Source organism: Solanum stenotomum, chromosome 12 (assembly GCF_019186545.1).
Source record: "Solanum stenotomum isolate F172 chromosome 12, ASM1918654v1, whole genome shotgun sequence".
Taxonomy (NCBI): domain Eukaryota; kingdom Viridiplantae; phylum Streptophyta; class Magnoliopsida; order Solanales; family Solanaceae; genus Solanum; species Solanum stenotomum.
In genome coordinates, this window is record NC_064293.1 from 27714341 (window position 1) to 27727936 (window position 13596).

The 13596-nt window shown below is 34.6% G+C and overlaps 2 protein-coding genes across 2 annotated transcripts; one reads left to right on the plus strand and one right to left on the minus strand.

Annotated features, from left to right (window-relative positions):
* Positions 1-1056: 1056 nt before the first annotated feature.
* LOC125846557 (potassium channel KAT1-like) lies at positions 1057-4263 on the plus strand. Its single transcript, XM_049526074.1, has 11 exons — positions 1057-1296; positions 1373-1591; positions 1694-1855; positions 1951-2008; positions 2090-2407; positions 2491-2730; positions 2813-2911; positions 2994-3026; positions 3117-3302; positions 3395-3857; positions 3938-4263. Exons 1-11 carry the CDS (start codon positions 1115-1117, stop codon positions 4042-4044), a joined length of 2067 nt encoding a protein of 688 aa, XP_049382031.1. The 5' UTR covers positions 1057-1114; the 3' UTR covers positions 4045-4263.
* On the minus strand, positions 4117-12463 carry LOC125846558 (mannosyl-oligosaccharide 1,2-alpha-mannosidase MNS3). The gene is made up of 6 exons (XM_049526076.1): positions 12137-12463; positions 7872-8830; positions 6363-6615; positions 5537-5734; positions 4942-5090; positions 4117-4841 (listed from the first exon to the last, which is right to left on the minus strand). The coding sequence occupies exons 1-6, from the start codon at positions 12212-12214 to the stop codon at positions 4589-4591; spliced, it is 1890 nt and encodes a 629-aa protein (XP_049382033.1). The 5' UTR covers positions 12215-12463; the 3' UTR covers positions 4117-4588.
* Between the last annotated feature and the right edge of the window lie 1133 nt (positions 12464-13596).

Sequence of the window (13596 nt, forward strand, 5' to 3'; positions counted from 1 at the left end):
TGTATGGAGAAGAGACAACAACATTTGTTAGGCATGCACATAATTTCAATTTTCAAAAACATAATACTAAGATATATCGACCTTTTACAAATTTTGTCCATTATTTTGTCTTCGACTTCAATATAGAATTTGAAATTGAAAAGGTGATTCGAGAAATATATTAAATGAAATACTCTATACATTTTTTTTTAATATAAATGAGAATATCAGAGTTCCAACGTCATTTCCAATTGTATCCCTAAGATATGATCACATGTTCAAAATCAAACTTACATTTTGTAACAACAACTACTTTAATAACATAAGGTTAGAAAAATTGATTCTTTAAATTTGAAAAGGAAAGGATAAAAAGAACGTAGATTTTTTTTTTGTTTACTAAAAACTAAAGTTTTCTCACATGGAGTTCGATTTCTTATTGGTCCACGTGTTTTCCACAAAATAGTTCCCCAAATCCTATTTGGGATTTGTTGGTCCAACTAGAAAATGAAATGAAAAACACCTATCTGTTTTTTCACTCAAATTCCATCCTTACAATAAAATGCTTATATTATTCTTAAAATTTCTATCTTGGTGGAGATCCCACCACCATTACCATTTTCCCCAAAAATCTTGCAACATTATTTCCATTTTCTTTCTCTTAATTCTCTCAACAAATTCCCCTTGCACCTGAATTATTATCAAGAAAATCATGTTTGCCACTTCAACAACCTTAAAACTCATATCTCGCCTTGTCAGTTATTTACTGTGTTTCGATATTGCTATGTCTTCTTCTCCTTTGTACTTGCATTTGCTCACTCGAGTTTTTGATAACAATCTCTCTACCTCTACTAGATTTTCATACAGTTTACCTTCTCTAGACCCCACTTGTGGGAAAATACATAGAAGTAGCAATATCACGTTCTTAAAGTTAAAATGCTTTTTCAAAAGAATCACAATAAAGAAACACTTGACCCGTGTATCACCCCAACTACTTCTTCAACTACATCCTCTATATATAAACACGCTAAAAATAACTAGTTAGTATTTTTAAATATTACACATCTCCTTTCCAAGAAACTCTAAAAATAAAAAATAAAAAACCACATCAACAAAAAAGAAGCAGCAATATATAATAATGTCATTTTCTTATGCTAAAAACTGTTTACAACGGTTCTGTGTGGACGAGTTCCAAATGGGTACAGAAACCACCCATAGTGGCTTCTTCTCTAGTGATCTTCTCCCATCACTTGGAGCTCGAATCAACTACGCTACAAAACTCCGAAGATTCATCATTTCGCCGTTTAATCCACGTTACAGGTAAAGATAAGATAGATAATTGATTGATAAATTATTTTTTCCGCTCTTGAGCTTAATGATTATTATGATATTTCAGGTGTTGGGAGATGTTTCTAGTTGTTATGGTTATTTACACAGCTTGGATTTCTCTGTTTGAGGTTGCATTCTTGTCATACAAGAAAGATGATACTCTGTTCATTGTTGACAACATTGTTGATTGCTTCTTTGCTATTGACATTTTACTTACCTTCTTCGTCGCGTATCTTCATGGAGAGTCTTATCTTCTTGTTGATGAACCTAAGAAAATAGCAATAAGGTATAATAATTAAAAATTTAATCTTTATGTACATAACTTCATTCAAAGAGAGGGAGAGAGATTTTTCCAAGTTCTAATTATGTGTAAATGTGAGATAAACAGGTACTTGTCAACGTGGTTCATTTTTGATGTATGTTCTACTGTACCATTCCAATCATTGATCCTCGTCTTCACGGGTCACAAAGAAAGCGGAGGAGTTGGATTCAGATTGCTCAGCATGCTCAGATTATGGCGTCTCAGACGAGTCAGTGCCCTGTTTGCAAGGTCCAAAATACCACACTGTATTTTTGGTTTCTACATCATGAATTATGATCAATGCTAAAAAAAACTCACATATAAGCCGGTTTGCTTTCCTTCAGACTTGAGAAGGATATCCGGTTCAACTACTTCTGGACGCGATGTACAAAACTCGTATCAGTAAGTCCTATCAATGCTTAAAAAAAAGATGATTTTTTTTTATATGTTTGACAAGTAACATGTGGTTTGTTTGGAGTTCAGGTGACATTGTTTGCAGTGCACTGTGCTGGATGCATTAACTATATGATTGCTGATAGATATCCTGATTCGAAAAAGACATGGATTGGTGCTGTATATCCAGATTTCAAGCAACTAAGTGTTGGTGACAGATACATAACTTCATTGTATTGGTCTATTGTAACGCTGACAACAACCGGTTATGGAGACTTGCATGCTGAGAACTCAAGAGAGATGCTGTTTGATATCTTTTACATGTTATTCAACTTGGGATTGACATCTTACATAATTGGAAACATGACTAACCTTGTTGTTCATTGGACTAGTCGCACCAGAAACTTCGTATGCTTCTTCTTCCTCCCTCTCTCTCCATAAATCGCATCTTGAGATCAAATTAAACTTGAGGAGTCTTGTTTATTTTGCAGAGGGAGGCAGTGAAAGCAGCTCAAGAATTCGCAAAAAGGAATCAGTTGCCTCCAAGAGTACAAGATCAGCTTTTGTCTCACATGTGTCTCAAGTTTAAAACAGAAACATTGAAACAAGAAGAGACTCTTAATGGCCTGCCTAAAGCCATCAGAACAAGCATTGCACACCATCTGTTTTTTCCTATAGTTCAAAATGTCCATTTGTTCCAAGGTGTTTCGCGGAACCTCCTTTTCCAACTGGTAATTTTCTCCCTTTCCCTTCTCTTTTGTTCTCTAGATCACTCTGCATTGGTTTTAACAGTGTGATACTTTAATTTCTAAGGTTCCTGAAATGGAAGCTGAATACTTCCCTCCAAAGCAAGACGTAATTTTGCAGAATGAGGCACCAACTGATCTGTATATAATAGTTTCAGGAGCAGTGGTAAGTTAGTTTATAGATTGAGTATATGTTAAAGCTGTGCTTGTCATGTTGTTAATCAGTATGTTTTATGTTATTGTTGCAGGAATTTATAGCACAGATTGAAGGGCAAGAGCAAGTATGTATATTACTACATAGTAACTATTATTATTAAGAGACAACTTTAGGATGTAACTAAATCTCTCTTCTCAATCATGTTCCCAAACAGATAATTGGAAAGGCTGTTGCAGGAGAAATATTTGGAGAAATAGGTGTTTTATGTGGGAGACCACAGCCATTTGCTGTTAGAACTACCGAGATTTCTCAAATTCTAAGGCTAAACAGGACATCATTGATGAACATTCTTCGCGCAAATCCAGAAGATGAACGTATAATTATGAACAATCTTTTGCTGGTAAGTAAACCAGATTATGTACTGGGGAATCCACTATTGTTATTGCTTAGGAAAAACGAAATTTACAGACGATTCTTTTTGTTATTAACCAGAAACTTCAGGGATTTGGAGGTTTTGGTTATGTGGACCATCAAACAAATGCAGGACCAGAAATCAAAAGGCATGATGATATCACACTTACTAGCATAGATATCAATAATTTGGAAGCTAGAGTTAAGAAGCAAGAGAGAGATGATGGACAAGAAGTAAACAAAACCATGAATGATTTGTCATTAAATCTTGAAAATAAGAGTGAGTTAAGTGAGCATAAAGTGGTGCTCATTGGACCAGATGAGGGAACAAAGAGCTGTCAACTGAAGCCTGAGGTCCCCAGTTGTTCCAACTCTTGCCTAAAAAGACCCACATGTAGTACCAGTTCAAGTGGCTCTCAAGGGACAAAATCTACCCACCATAAGAAGAGAATCACCATTCACGTGAAAAAAGAATCATTGCATCAACAGTTTGGGAAACTAATCATTCTACCTGATTCACTACAAGAGCTTTTCAGAGTAGCAGGTAATTAATTACCTTTCATTTTGTGAAAATTGAAAGAACGCGATCATTCTTTCTCACTCTGCAATTTTCTCCAACTGCAGGTCAAAGATTTGGAGGCTACGATTTCAAGAGAGCTGTAAATGCACAGGATGCTGAAATAGATGACATTGATGTAATCAGAGATGGCGACCATCTGTTTTTCCTTTAACACATATGCTTGAGCATAGAATATAATCACCATTGATCGCGATGGAAAATTATCAGAAGTGTAGAGAAGAGGTTCAAAGCAATTGTATATTGATCTCATTGTGTAAATGTTAGGCTAAATGATTCAAGCTTTGTATCTCCAAAGGGAGAAATCAAAGCTGCAGATCTAATACATCAATTACAAGAATAAGTTCCAACTTACTACAGAAGGATTACACTATCCTGTTCTTTCCATGAATAACGTGGAGCTTTTAGCCTTTAACACTATATAAAAATTGTAATTATCTCTGTATGCACTACACAAACAAGACTTTCATCGAGAATTCCCCGCCTCAAATATCACTCGAGTAGAAGTTTCAGGAGCATTTCAGATGGAAATTTCAGGGAAACATTTGTGAATAAGCTTCCATGAGGTCACATGCAACCTAATGAACCGACTTAAACGAATTTAAATTCCATCTGAGATTGCTGAAACATGTTCTCTTGGGTCATCTGAATCTCCGCCAATACTGAAAAAAAAATTCTTCTTGCAAGCAAAGTATCTATCATACACTTCTAGAAATTATTGGAATAGGATGAGCTTCTGTGTTGAATACATACTCATCCAAAGGGATCGTGGTGCTATTACCGAACAGCAAATAGATGTATTTGAGTGTTTCACCCAAGAAAAAAGTCTCCATCTTGTCTCTTCTTTGTGGAGGAATAACAGTAACATCGTCAAGAGAAGTGTAACCTCCAGAATCAATCTTAGTGTACTTCTCAAATGCCTCAAAAATTTGCCAGCCCCATTCACGATACCTGAAGAAGAGTCCACCAAGTCAACAAACTTAGTTGTTCAAGCCCATAAAGCAAATGCACATAGCAAAGTTCACAGATCAACTTTAAAATAAGAACATACTTTGAATCGCCAGTAATACGATACAGAAAAAACAATGATTCAACGGTTTCAGGGCGCAAAAGATTGTGACGATCAGCAGGCTTTATGATTATGTCATTCAAATATTTCGAACTTTTGTTCCCACCACCAGGACCACCTTCAGAATTTCCCTGCTTGAAGACAACAGAAAAACATTAATGATGCAAGAATCTTTTCCAATTATGTCACAATAGTACTTCAAGTCAGGGTAGACATATGAACACTATCATTAATTTATCTTGCATCTCACTAATGATGAAATTAGATTGTTCAAGTCACGATAGGCACATTTTCACTCTGATTGTTTTCCAGATTTGTTTAATTGATTGGACTAGCATTAAAGAGAGTAATTCTTGCATCTATTACAACCGATTAATCCATGTTACATCTAGACATAAATGATGTTAAACACAGATCAGAAGTTTAAAATATGCAACAGGAATCTTTTAACTTTCACAAACTCACCTTCCTCAGAAAAGAAAAGAAAAAAGATCGACAAAGGAAAACTAAAAACACGACCTTACATAATATGATAGTTGCCAAAAGTGATGAAAGAAATAAAAATGTTTTAACTCACCTCAATATTGAAATAAGCTATTTCTGGAGCAAGGCCAGTAGAGGTTACTGAGTATATTTCCACGCAAGTCTTAGCCAGATCTTCAGCAAGCTTTAGGTTTTCCATATCTTCAAAAGTGAGCAAGTTCTCTCTCATAGCTCTTTCCTTTGTCAACCCCTTTGTAGCGCCAAGGGCCAGGGTACCAGGAAGGAAACACACCTGCGGATGATGTCAAATGATATCACATTTATAAGAGCAGACATCAACATCTAAAATACGTCTTTCATACATTTACGAAAACAAGTCTCATTGTGAATAGAAAAGAAAGAGGCAGGAGAAGACTGCTTTCCTTTAATTAAGATTCAAGACTATATACTTCAATAAAAAGCACATTACTAAAATGTATACCCCTAGCTAGAGAGGTAAAGCTATCTAATAGCTGCAACTTGTATTCCATCATAAATCAATGCACTCAGAAGAAGAAAGTGAAAGTTATGGCCAGTGATTTTTGTATGTTAATAAACTCTTTGAGTGAGCAAAATGAATGAAAAATTTGGAGAAAAAGAAAAGAAAAAAATGTTCTATCAGCATAAGAAATTTATAATAGAGAATTGGCTAAACATATCAACAACAACAACAACAACATACCCACTGAAATTGGCTAAACATATCAAGGAAAGGATTTCCATGTTGCTTGGGAAGATTTATTATTTTTCAAAAGGAAAAAATAGAATACTGCGGCTAACTGTGGCATCGTGCAGCTGATTCCTTGTTAGACCCATTTTGACCTTTTCACTTTACAATGCTGAAGTATATTTGAAAAAGAATAATAACAGAAATGGCATACCAGGTGATCCATCTTTGGACTGAAACCACCTTCTTTCCCATATGGCAATTCTCCCACAAAGACCAAGCCATTTGGAACAGATTTGCGAACAAGAAGATGCCTGACACCTTTAATTGCTTCGACATACATATCGTACAAGTATGAAAAGTTAGTTCCTTTCTGCTGAAGCCACACTTTGATAAGATACTCATAATAGCTATCACCACGAGATCCAAGTCTAATATTGTCTCCACTAAACTGTCCGGATTGAGGGCTGACATCATTATAAGCACAAATGATAAGTCAACGGGTATAATAGTTCTGTATTTTCTTAATCCAACAGTAGACAAGTAGGAATAAATAATTATAAAAACCACCCATTCTTAAACTTGTAATCTGCAGAGTTAAATTCCAGCTTTTGCTTAGATACTTACATGAAACAAGAAATGGTGAAATATCACTTGAAGTGGCTGAGAACAAGGAAAGAAAGATGTGGCGGTGAAAGCATATGCTGAAGCAAGTGAACAAGATATTTTCACCTCGACCCATTCAGAGATCCTAAGCACAACTAAATGCTAGTCTTTCATATGTTAAGGAAGCATGAATATATATATATATATATATACACATACTAATAAAGGTACTCGATTATTGCAGACATGCTCTTTCTTTCTTTGGTAGTAATGGTGTCTGAGCCAGCTTACATGCACCTCAACTAATCCAACTGGGTACCTACTACCTTACACCAATACAAGTACCGGTTGACATCTAGTATGGTTCTACAACAAGAATTAAATGTACTGAAGGATGCCCATATGTTCTGGTTGTGGAGAGGAAAGTAAAATTTAGGTTCAGACTTCGTTTAGGATTAGATAACTTGGAAATCATGAACAAATAGTGAAGACATTTAAGGATCCATGGCAAGAAAGATTTGTGTTTCAATTTTTGAAACATGTATTGCAAATTATATGCAGGATTTCTGGAAGTAAGCACAAAAGCATTTTTCTAACATGATAGATAGTGAAGAAGGAATTGGCAATGGAACAAATCAGTTTAGTGTAACTGTAAGTAGGAACTTATAATCAGGAGACAAAACAGTAACCAGCAATACATATATAACTAGATGTAGAAAAAACTGTTCTGGTTTTCCTCCATGTTGAATAGTAGGAGAAGTTAATTGGTTCTAGAGCTATCGAGTGAACTGTAAACCATCTTCATCATAAGTTGTTCTTAAACAGTTACTTTTGTCCGGATAGCTATATTTACTAACAATAAAATAAAGAAACAGGCAGAACATAAAGAAGCCTTTTCTTTTAATCATATGGTTATGTTACCGTTGCATTGAATGCCCTACATTATTAGAAGTTGCAATATATCTAGCTCCCTAAACAAAAATAACAGGTCAAGAAGACACATTTCAAGATACTGGAATTATTGCAGAACATGATATAATTACTTTTCAGATATTCCAAGGGCAAGCATCTGCCTACACAAGTCCTGGCATAGGAAAATACGATCTTAGTTACTTACCTAATGTATATAGGGACCAGTCCCTCCACCTTTGGCAAAGTCTTTATATGTTGTAGAACCTTCATGGCTTCTATGCTATACTTTGGATCACCTGTTAAATAACTAAGATAATTAAATTCAAGCTGTACAGTTGCAACTTCCGCAGTGCTACTCAGACCATCAGGGGCAGGATGTGCAGACTTGTCACGCAGGACTACGTCACTGTATGGAATATCGGATGGACTTGCTGTAAAAGCAGTAAGTAGACGATCAGCCAAGTTCTTAGCATTTTCCAGGTAAATAGATGGAGTAGGCCCTTTTTGTTCTGGAATTCTCCCTTGACTTCCACCACTTAAGTGATAAGCACTCAAAAGACCACCTAGAAGTCGTATTGTAGTTTCAAAGAGATTTACTTGGCCTTTCCCTTCAATCCTCTCAGGAAGATGTTTCTCAATCCACGAGCCTGCTTCATGAATGACTTCATCAGCTCCCATAATCATAGCCGTGTCTAAAGCGTCAATAATTGTAGCTCCCAAACCTCCTAAACCATTAACCCCTCTATGGCTCAAGGGCATAAGTTCATCATAACCCATGGCATGGGCTTTGTATCCAGACCAGGCATGGATAAATGCATCTTTCACCTTCTGTTGTCTTGCCACCCATTCTGGCTCCTCTCTTTTCGTGGACTCTTGAATAGATCTATTCCTACTAATTATTTCATCAGGAGATAACCGGGGTGGAAGTCTAGGTGGTTTTCTCCAAAATCTCCTGAATTTGCCACTTCCATGAGTCATGAGATTTTCTCCTTCCTTTGATCCATCTTTTTTTGCTATACCATCAGACACAGGATGGACAGCACTTTTATTAGTCAGTACTAGATATGCTAAACCACCAAGCATCAGTAACACAAGAAGTTTCCCAGTGCTACATTTCAAATAATCACGTTTCCCATTACTGGTTAATAGAACCTGAGAAATTACCTGAAAAGATAAGCAGAACTATAAAATTTCAGCATACAAGATAAATTACAAAATTCTGCTGCAGAAATACTAAGACCTTTCAAGGGATGCAAATGATCTTGGGAGCTATCTCAAATTTAAAAGCTAGAAGTTATATGTGCATTACCCGTGCTAGGGAAGATAGTCAGAGATAAAACACACTTCTAAATGCAAGCTATAGGCAAAACCCGGTATATGTGGCCATTTAGATGCTACAAAAACAAATTAAAGTAAAGGTAAAATAGTAAATTTGACATAATTTGGTTCCTGAAGTCATTAATGTCACAAGTCAGGCACATTACACTGTGGGCAAATACTGTCATGCTCCGAGTCTCAGCCCACTGTCCTCACTCAGATCTTGGATCCATTGGATATGTCCTTAATCGCCCTAATGTAAGCTACAAGTACACGTCTAGACTTCAAACGACTCCATAGAACCCTCCAAGGGACTATGGGGGTGTTTAAATTGACTTTTTTAAAGTGGCATATAAGTTAAAAGCTAAAAGCAATAAGTTGGGACCACCAAATTTTTGGCTTTTGACTCTTTGTTTTTGTACTTTTTCAGCCTAAAAAAAGGGGCTTAAAAGCACTTTTTGTGTTTTTCAAACACTTCCAAAACAAACAAAAAAAGAGCTTAAAAGTCAAAAGCTACTTAAAATAAGTCAATCCAAATACCCACTTTGTCGTAAGCTTTTTCTAGGTCAGCGAACATCATATGTTCCCTCTTCCACTCCCTATACTGCTTTGTCAATCTCCTTACGAGATGTATGACTTCTGTAGTTGAACACTCTGGCAAGATGCACCATAAGTACACTATATAAAGGTTGCCGCCTGTTAAATTAGGTCTTTGGCCTAAATCACACTCCAAAAGCTAGCTCAAAGGGAGGAGGATTGCCCAATCCTTATAGGATTCTTCAACACCCAAATTAAAAAAGAATTTTCACGTGTTTGGCCATGAAAAAGAATCAGGCCTGCACGTGAGGGGCGTGTTGAGAATATCATTAACTAATTAAAGTGTGCTCTCTCTAATAGTTTAGGCTTTTAGAGAAAGCACACTTTTATTAGTTAATGATATTCTCAACACTGCCCATACCAACAAGAAAACAAAATTTTTGTAAGGCACCACATATATTATTCAGACTCCATCAAAGCACTTCGTATACCCATGAAAATGTCCAAGTTACTCGAATTCCTGATATAAGAAATGCCAGAATTGACAATAATATGAGAGAAAAAGGAAAACTGCTCTCTTTCTAATTTATGAGGTGCAATTTCCATTTGAAATATTCAAGAATATTTAACTGTCTGCCATCATATCGAATCCTTAAGCTAATCTTCAGAACTCCAATTTATTTGAAATTCAAACGTGAATGACAAAATGACACTTTTTATATCAACAATTATTTTTTATTTATTTTTTATATCTTTCCTATTTCATATTTATTAATGACGCTTGTTACATGGCATGAACCATGAACTTCAGATATATGGTAACAGACTTTATTAGAAAGGAATAACTCAATATGTGAATGAAATACTTCTTCACTCTTTAGAACAGTCAAATCAGACCATATTAAAGGGGTTAATGCTGTTGTAAGCGATTCGCTACCCAAAGTTGTTAGCAATTACCACTCTTTCCAGTAGAGATTTCCAACTTCCTCCTTTCTTTTGATCATGTCCTAGATTATCAACTAAGCTCTGAAGGAAATTAAACTGGATAACTCTTCAAACCCAATTCCATTACTCAAGGTTAATATAAGGAGTAAAGTAGATGATTAATGAATATATAACCAAACACTATCACTGAACTAGGCTATTGCATGAACACTACCAAGGGTAGCGAGTGTAACAAATTCATCCAATAAACATCTAAAGAATATGGAGAATACATATTAAAAAAGAACATTAAGATCTCTTCCCAGGAAAATTCTGTATAGTGAAATCCCATTCCCTCTTTTGTACAATTGTTTTTTTATGAAAAGGTAAAACCTCTTTTGAATAATGGTTTTCACATATCCTTTACCAAGAGTCAAACAGAAGCACCTACTCTTGATGTATTTTTTTGTCGTTTTATAACTCTTTTTAGTATTGTGCATATGTTTTCTAAATATCAGAGTTTTACAATCAAATCACAAATTCGTCCAGGTCTGATCAAGGTCTTAAAAATGACCGAGTTCACCATCAATAAGCACAAGATATAAATGATACACTAATCATTACTCTAGCTTTCAACTAGTAACCAAAAGGAATCATGTCTCCTTAGGGTAGAGATTCGCCGATAAACCTTTGGGGTTGAGAAGAAAGGAATGTTTAGTAAGAGACTACAATGGTCTTATCCATAGCTACTCTAACTGCTTTTTAATTTAGTTCTCTCAAATATGTTAGCAGTAACATCTTATATTTATCCCATGGCAATGAGGTCCAAATCTTATATTTGAAATAGAAACTAAAATATAGTTATCACCACCTTCAACCAAAGTTGGCAATCTCTTTTTCTTATGTAGCCTTTACAGGCTGAGACGAAATAACCCTTTTACAGGTGTCTGGATACTAAGATGCACAACATAAAACTTGTTAATTATGTCGTGAAAAGGTGGTTTCGTGTAAGTACAACACTTTTGCAGCACCCTTTCATGTAATAAACTGCATACCAAGTCCAAATACTAAAATCCTTCCCCCAACCCCCACTGCCAAAACCACAAAAGGAGGGACAGAACAAAAAATTTCAGAATGAGATTAACGAGGGTTAAAAGGCTTTAAAAGATAACTCAGCTCAAAAAGGAAAGTGGTACATTAATATAAAGAAATAGTATACTACTTAGCTCAACAGCTTACTTAAGACTCCTTCAAAAATTAGAAAATCTAATATTCAAATCAAGATCTTTTTATGCTAGCTATATACCAAATCAAGTTTAAGAACAACCATGTTTGACTTGCATATATTTTATCTTTATTTCCCGAATTCCCGAACTGACTCTTACTTTCTTAAACTGAGTGGCTTATGAACATTATTTCCCATTTTAGCCACAATTTCAGCAGGGCATACTTCAGTTCACATCAGAGAAAAATACAAAAAAAAAAAGTTATGTGATCATATCTTTCCGTTAGCAAAACAACATTTCATAACCAAAAAGCCCCCTTTTCCTCCTCTCAAACTATGCAAACAGACAAATCAGGATATTCTATGAAGAAAACTAATCAGGGCACTTGTAAACTAATCCTTATTCTAATCATAGATCGAAATTAAAACAAGATTCAAAGGTACGAATTCTGATTGAGCTAGCTGACCTGAGATACGGATCGCTGTCGGAACTTGGCGTTATCGTAGTGCACATCTTTCATTGAATAGGGCAATGATTTCGACATCCTCTGATTCTCAATATAAAACAAAAGAGCAACAACTTCAGATTCTCAATTTTGCTCTGGATTATAGCAGCCGCAAACGCGTGTGCATTTCCTACTATAGTACAGCGGCGCGTGAGCGTATATAGGAGTGTATTATTATACAGACCCAGATGGGTATTAAACTGGGTGTCACCGGAATTCGGAGGTGGCCAACGATGGAAGACTAATGAGACAGTATATGGTATTTGATGGGACGACCAAAATAGTCCAATTAACCATGGTAGAATTTTATTTTCCGGCAATCTTTACGTCAAATCAATAAATACAATATTTTATATTATTTAGTAGTAATATTTATTACCGTGGAGAGATTATAGTTATACAAAAATTACTTAATTCTCATAACACATTTTGTTTTTAAATAATTAACCTAATCCTAATATATGTAATTTTTTTGACACAATTTATTCTATACAAAATAATAAATAAGTTCAAATATAATTTAGGTGGTGTTTGGATTAGAAGTAAGTTATACATAGATTAATGTAAAAACTAGTTATATATAAATCAGTTGCGTAAAAATGAAAGTATTTCAAGACAATGTTTAGTTTGCCGTGTTATAAAATCGAAATTAGTGTTACAAAATATGATTTAATTAATGTTTAAACGAAATAAAACACGTTCTTACTATTGAGAAGGATAGGTTTGTTATTTTGCAATTTTATTTCATATATTATTAAACTTCTTAATATATTCTTATATATTCTATCTCACATAACTTATGTAGATATTATTTAGAAAAAACTACATAAATGGGTCATGAAACTCAAAATAATTACATGTTCATACCTCCAATCCAAAGTAATTCAAGAAATACTCATTTTCTCAAAAAAAAAAAAAAATTACTGCCCATATCCCATTTATTAAGGCTGATAATTTTTGTTAAACCGATACTAAATTAGTATCATATAATGTATTGGTATCATTAAGGCTGATAATTTTACTTAACTGATACTAAATCAATATATATATCAATGACATTATAAGAGTATATGTATATTATTGTGGTATCATTAAGGTTTCCAAGACTTAATATTCCCTCTGTCCCTATTTACTTGTCCACTTTTGACTTGACACATCTATTAAGAAAACAATTAATGACATAATGAGTTTACCATTTTACCCCTATTAATTATGAAGTGGATGAAAAGTTCTACATTTTTCAAAGTAATTATCATTTAATTGAGGGCATAATAGGTAAAAAAAAATTATCCTTTCTTGATTTGTCAAAATGGACAAGTAATTAGGGATAACTATAAAAGAAAAAGTGGACAAGTAATTAGAGGGAGTACTAAACATCATCTAATAAGAATAGTTTGATAAAATATCTAAATCAATAATTA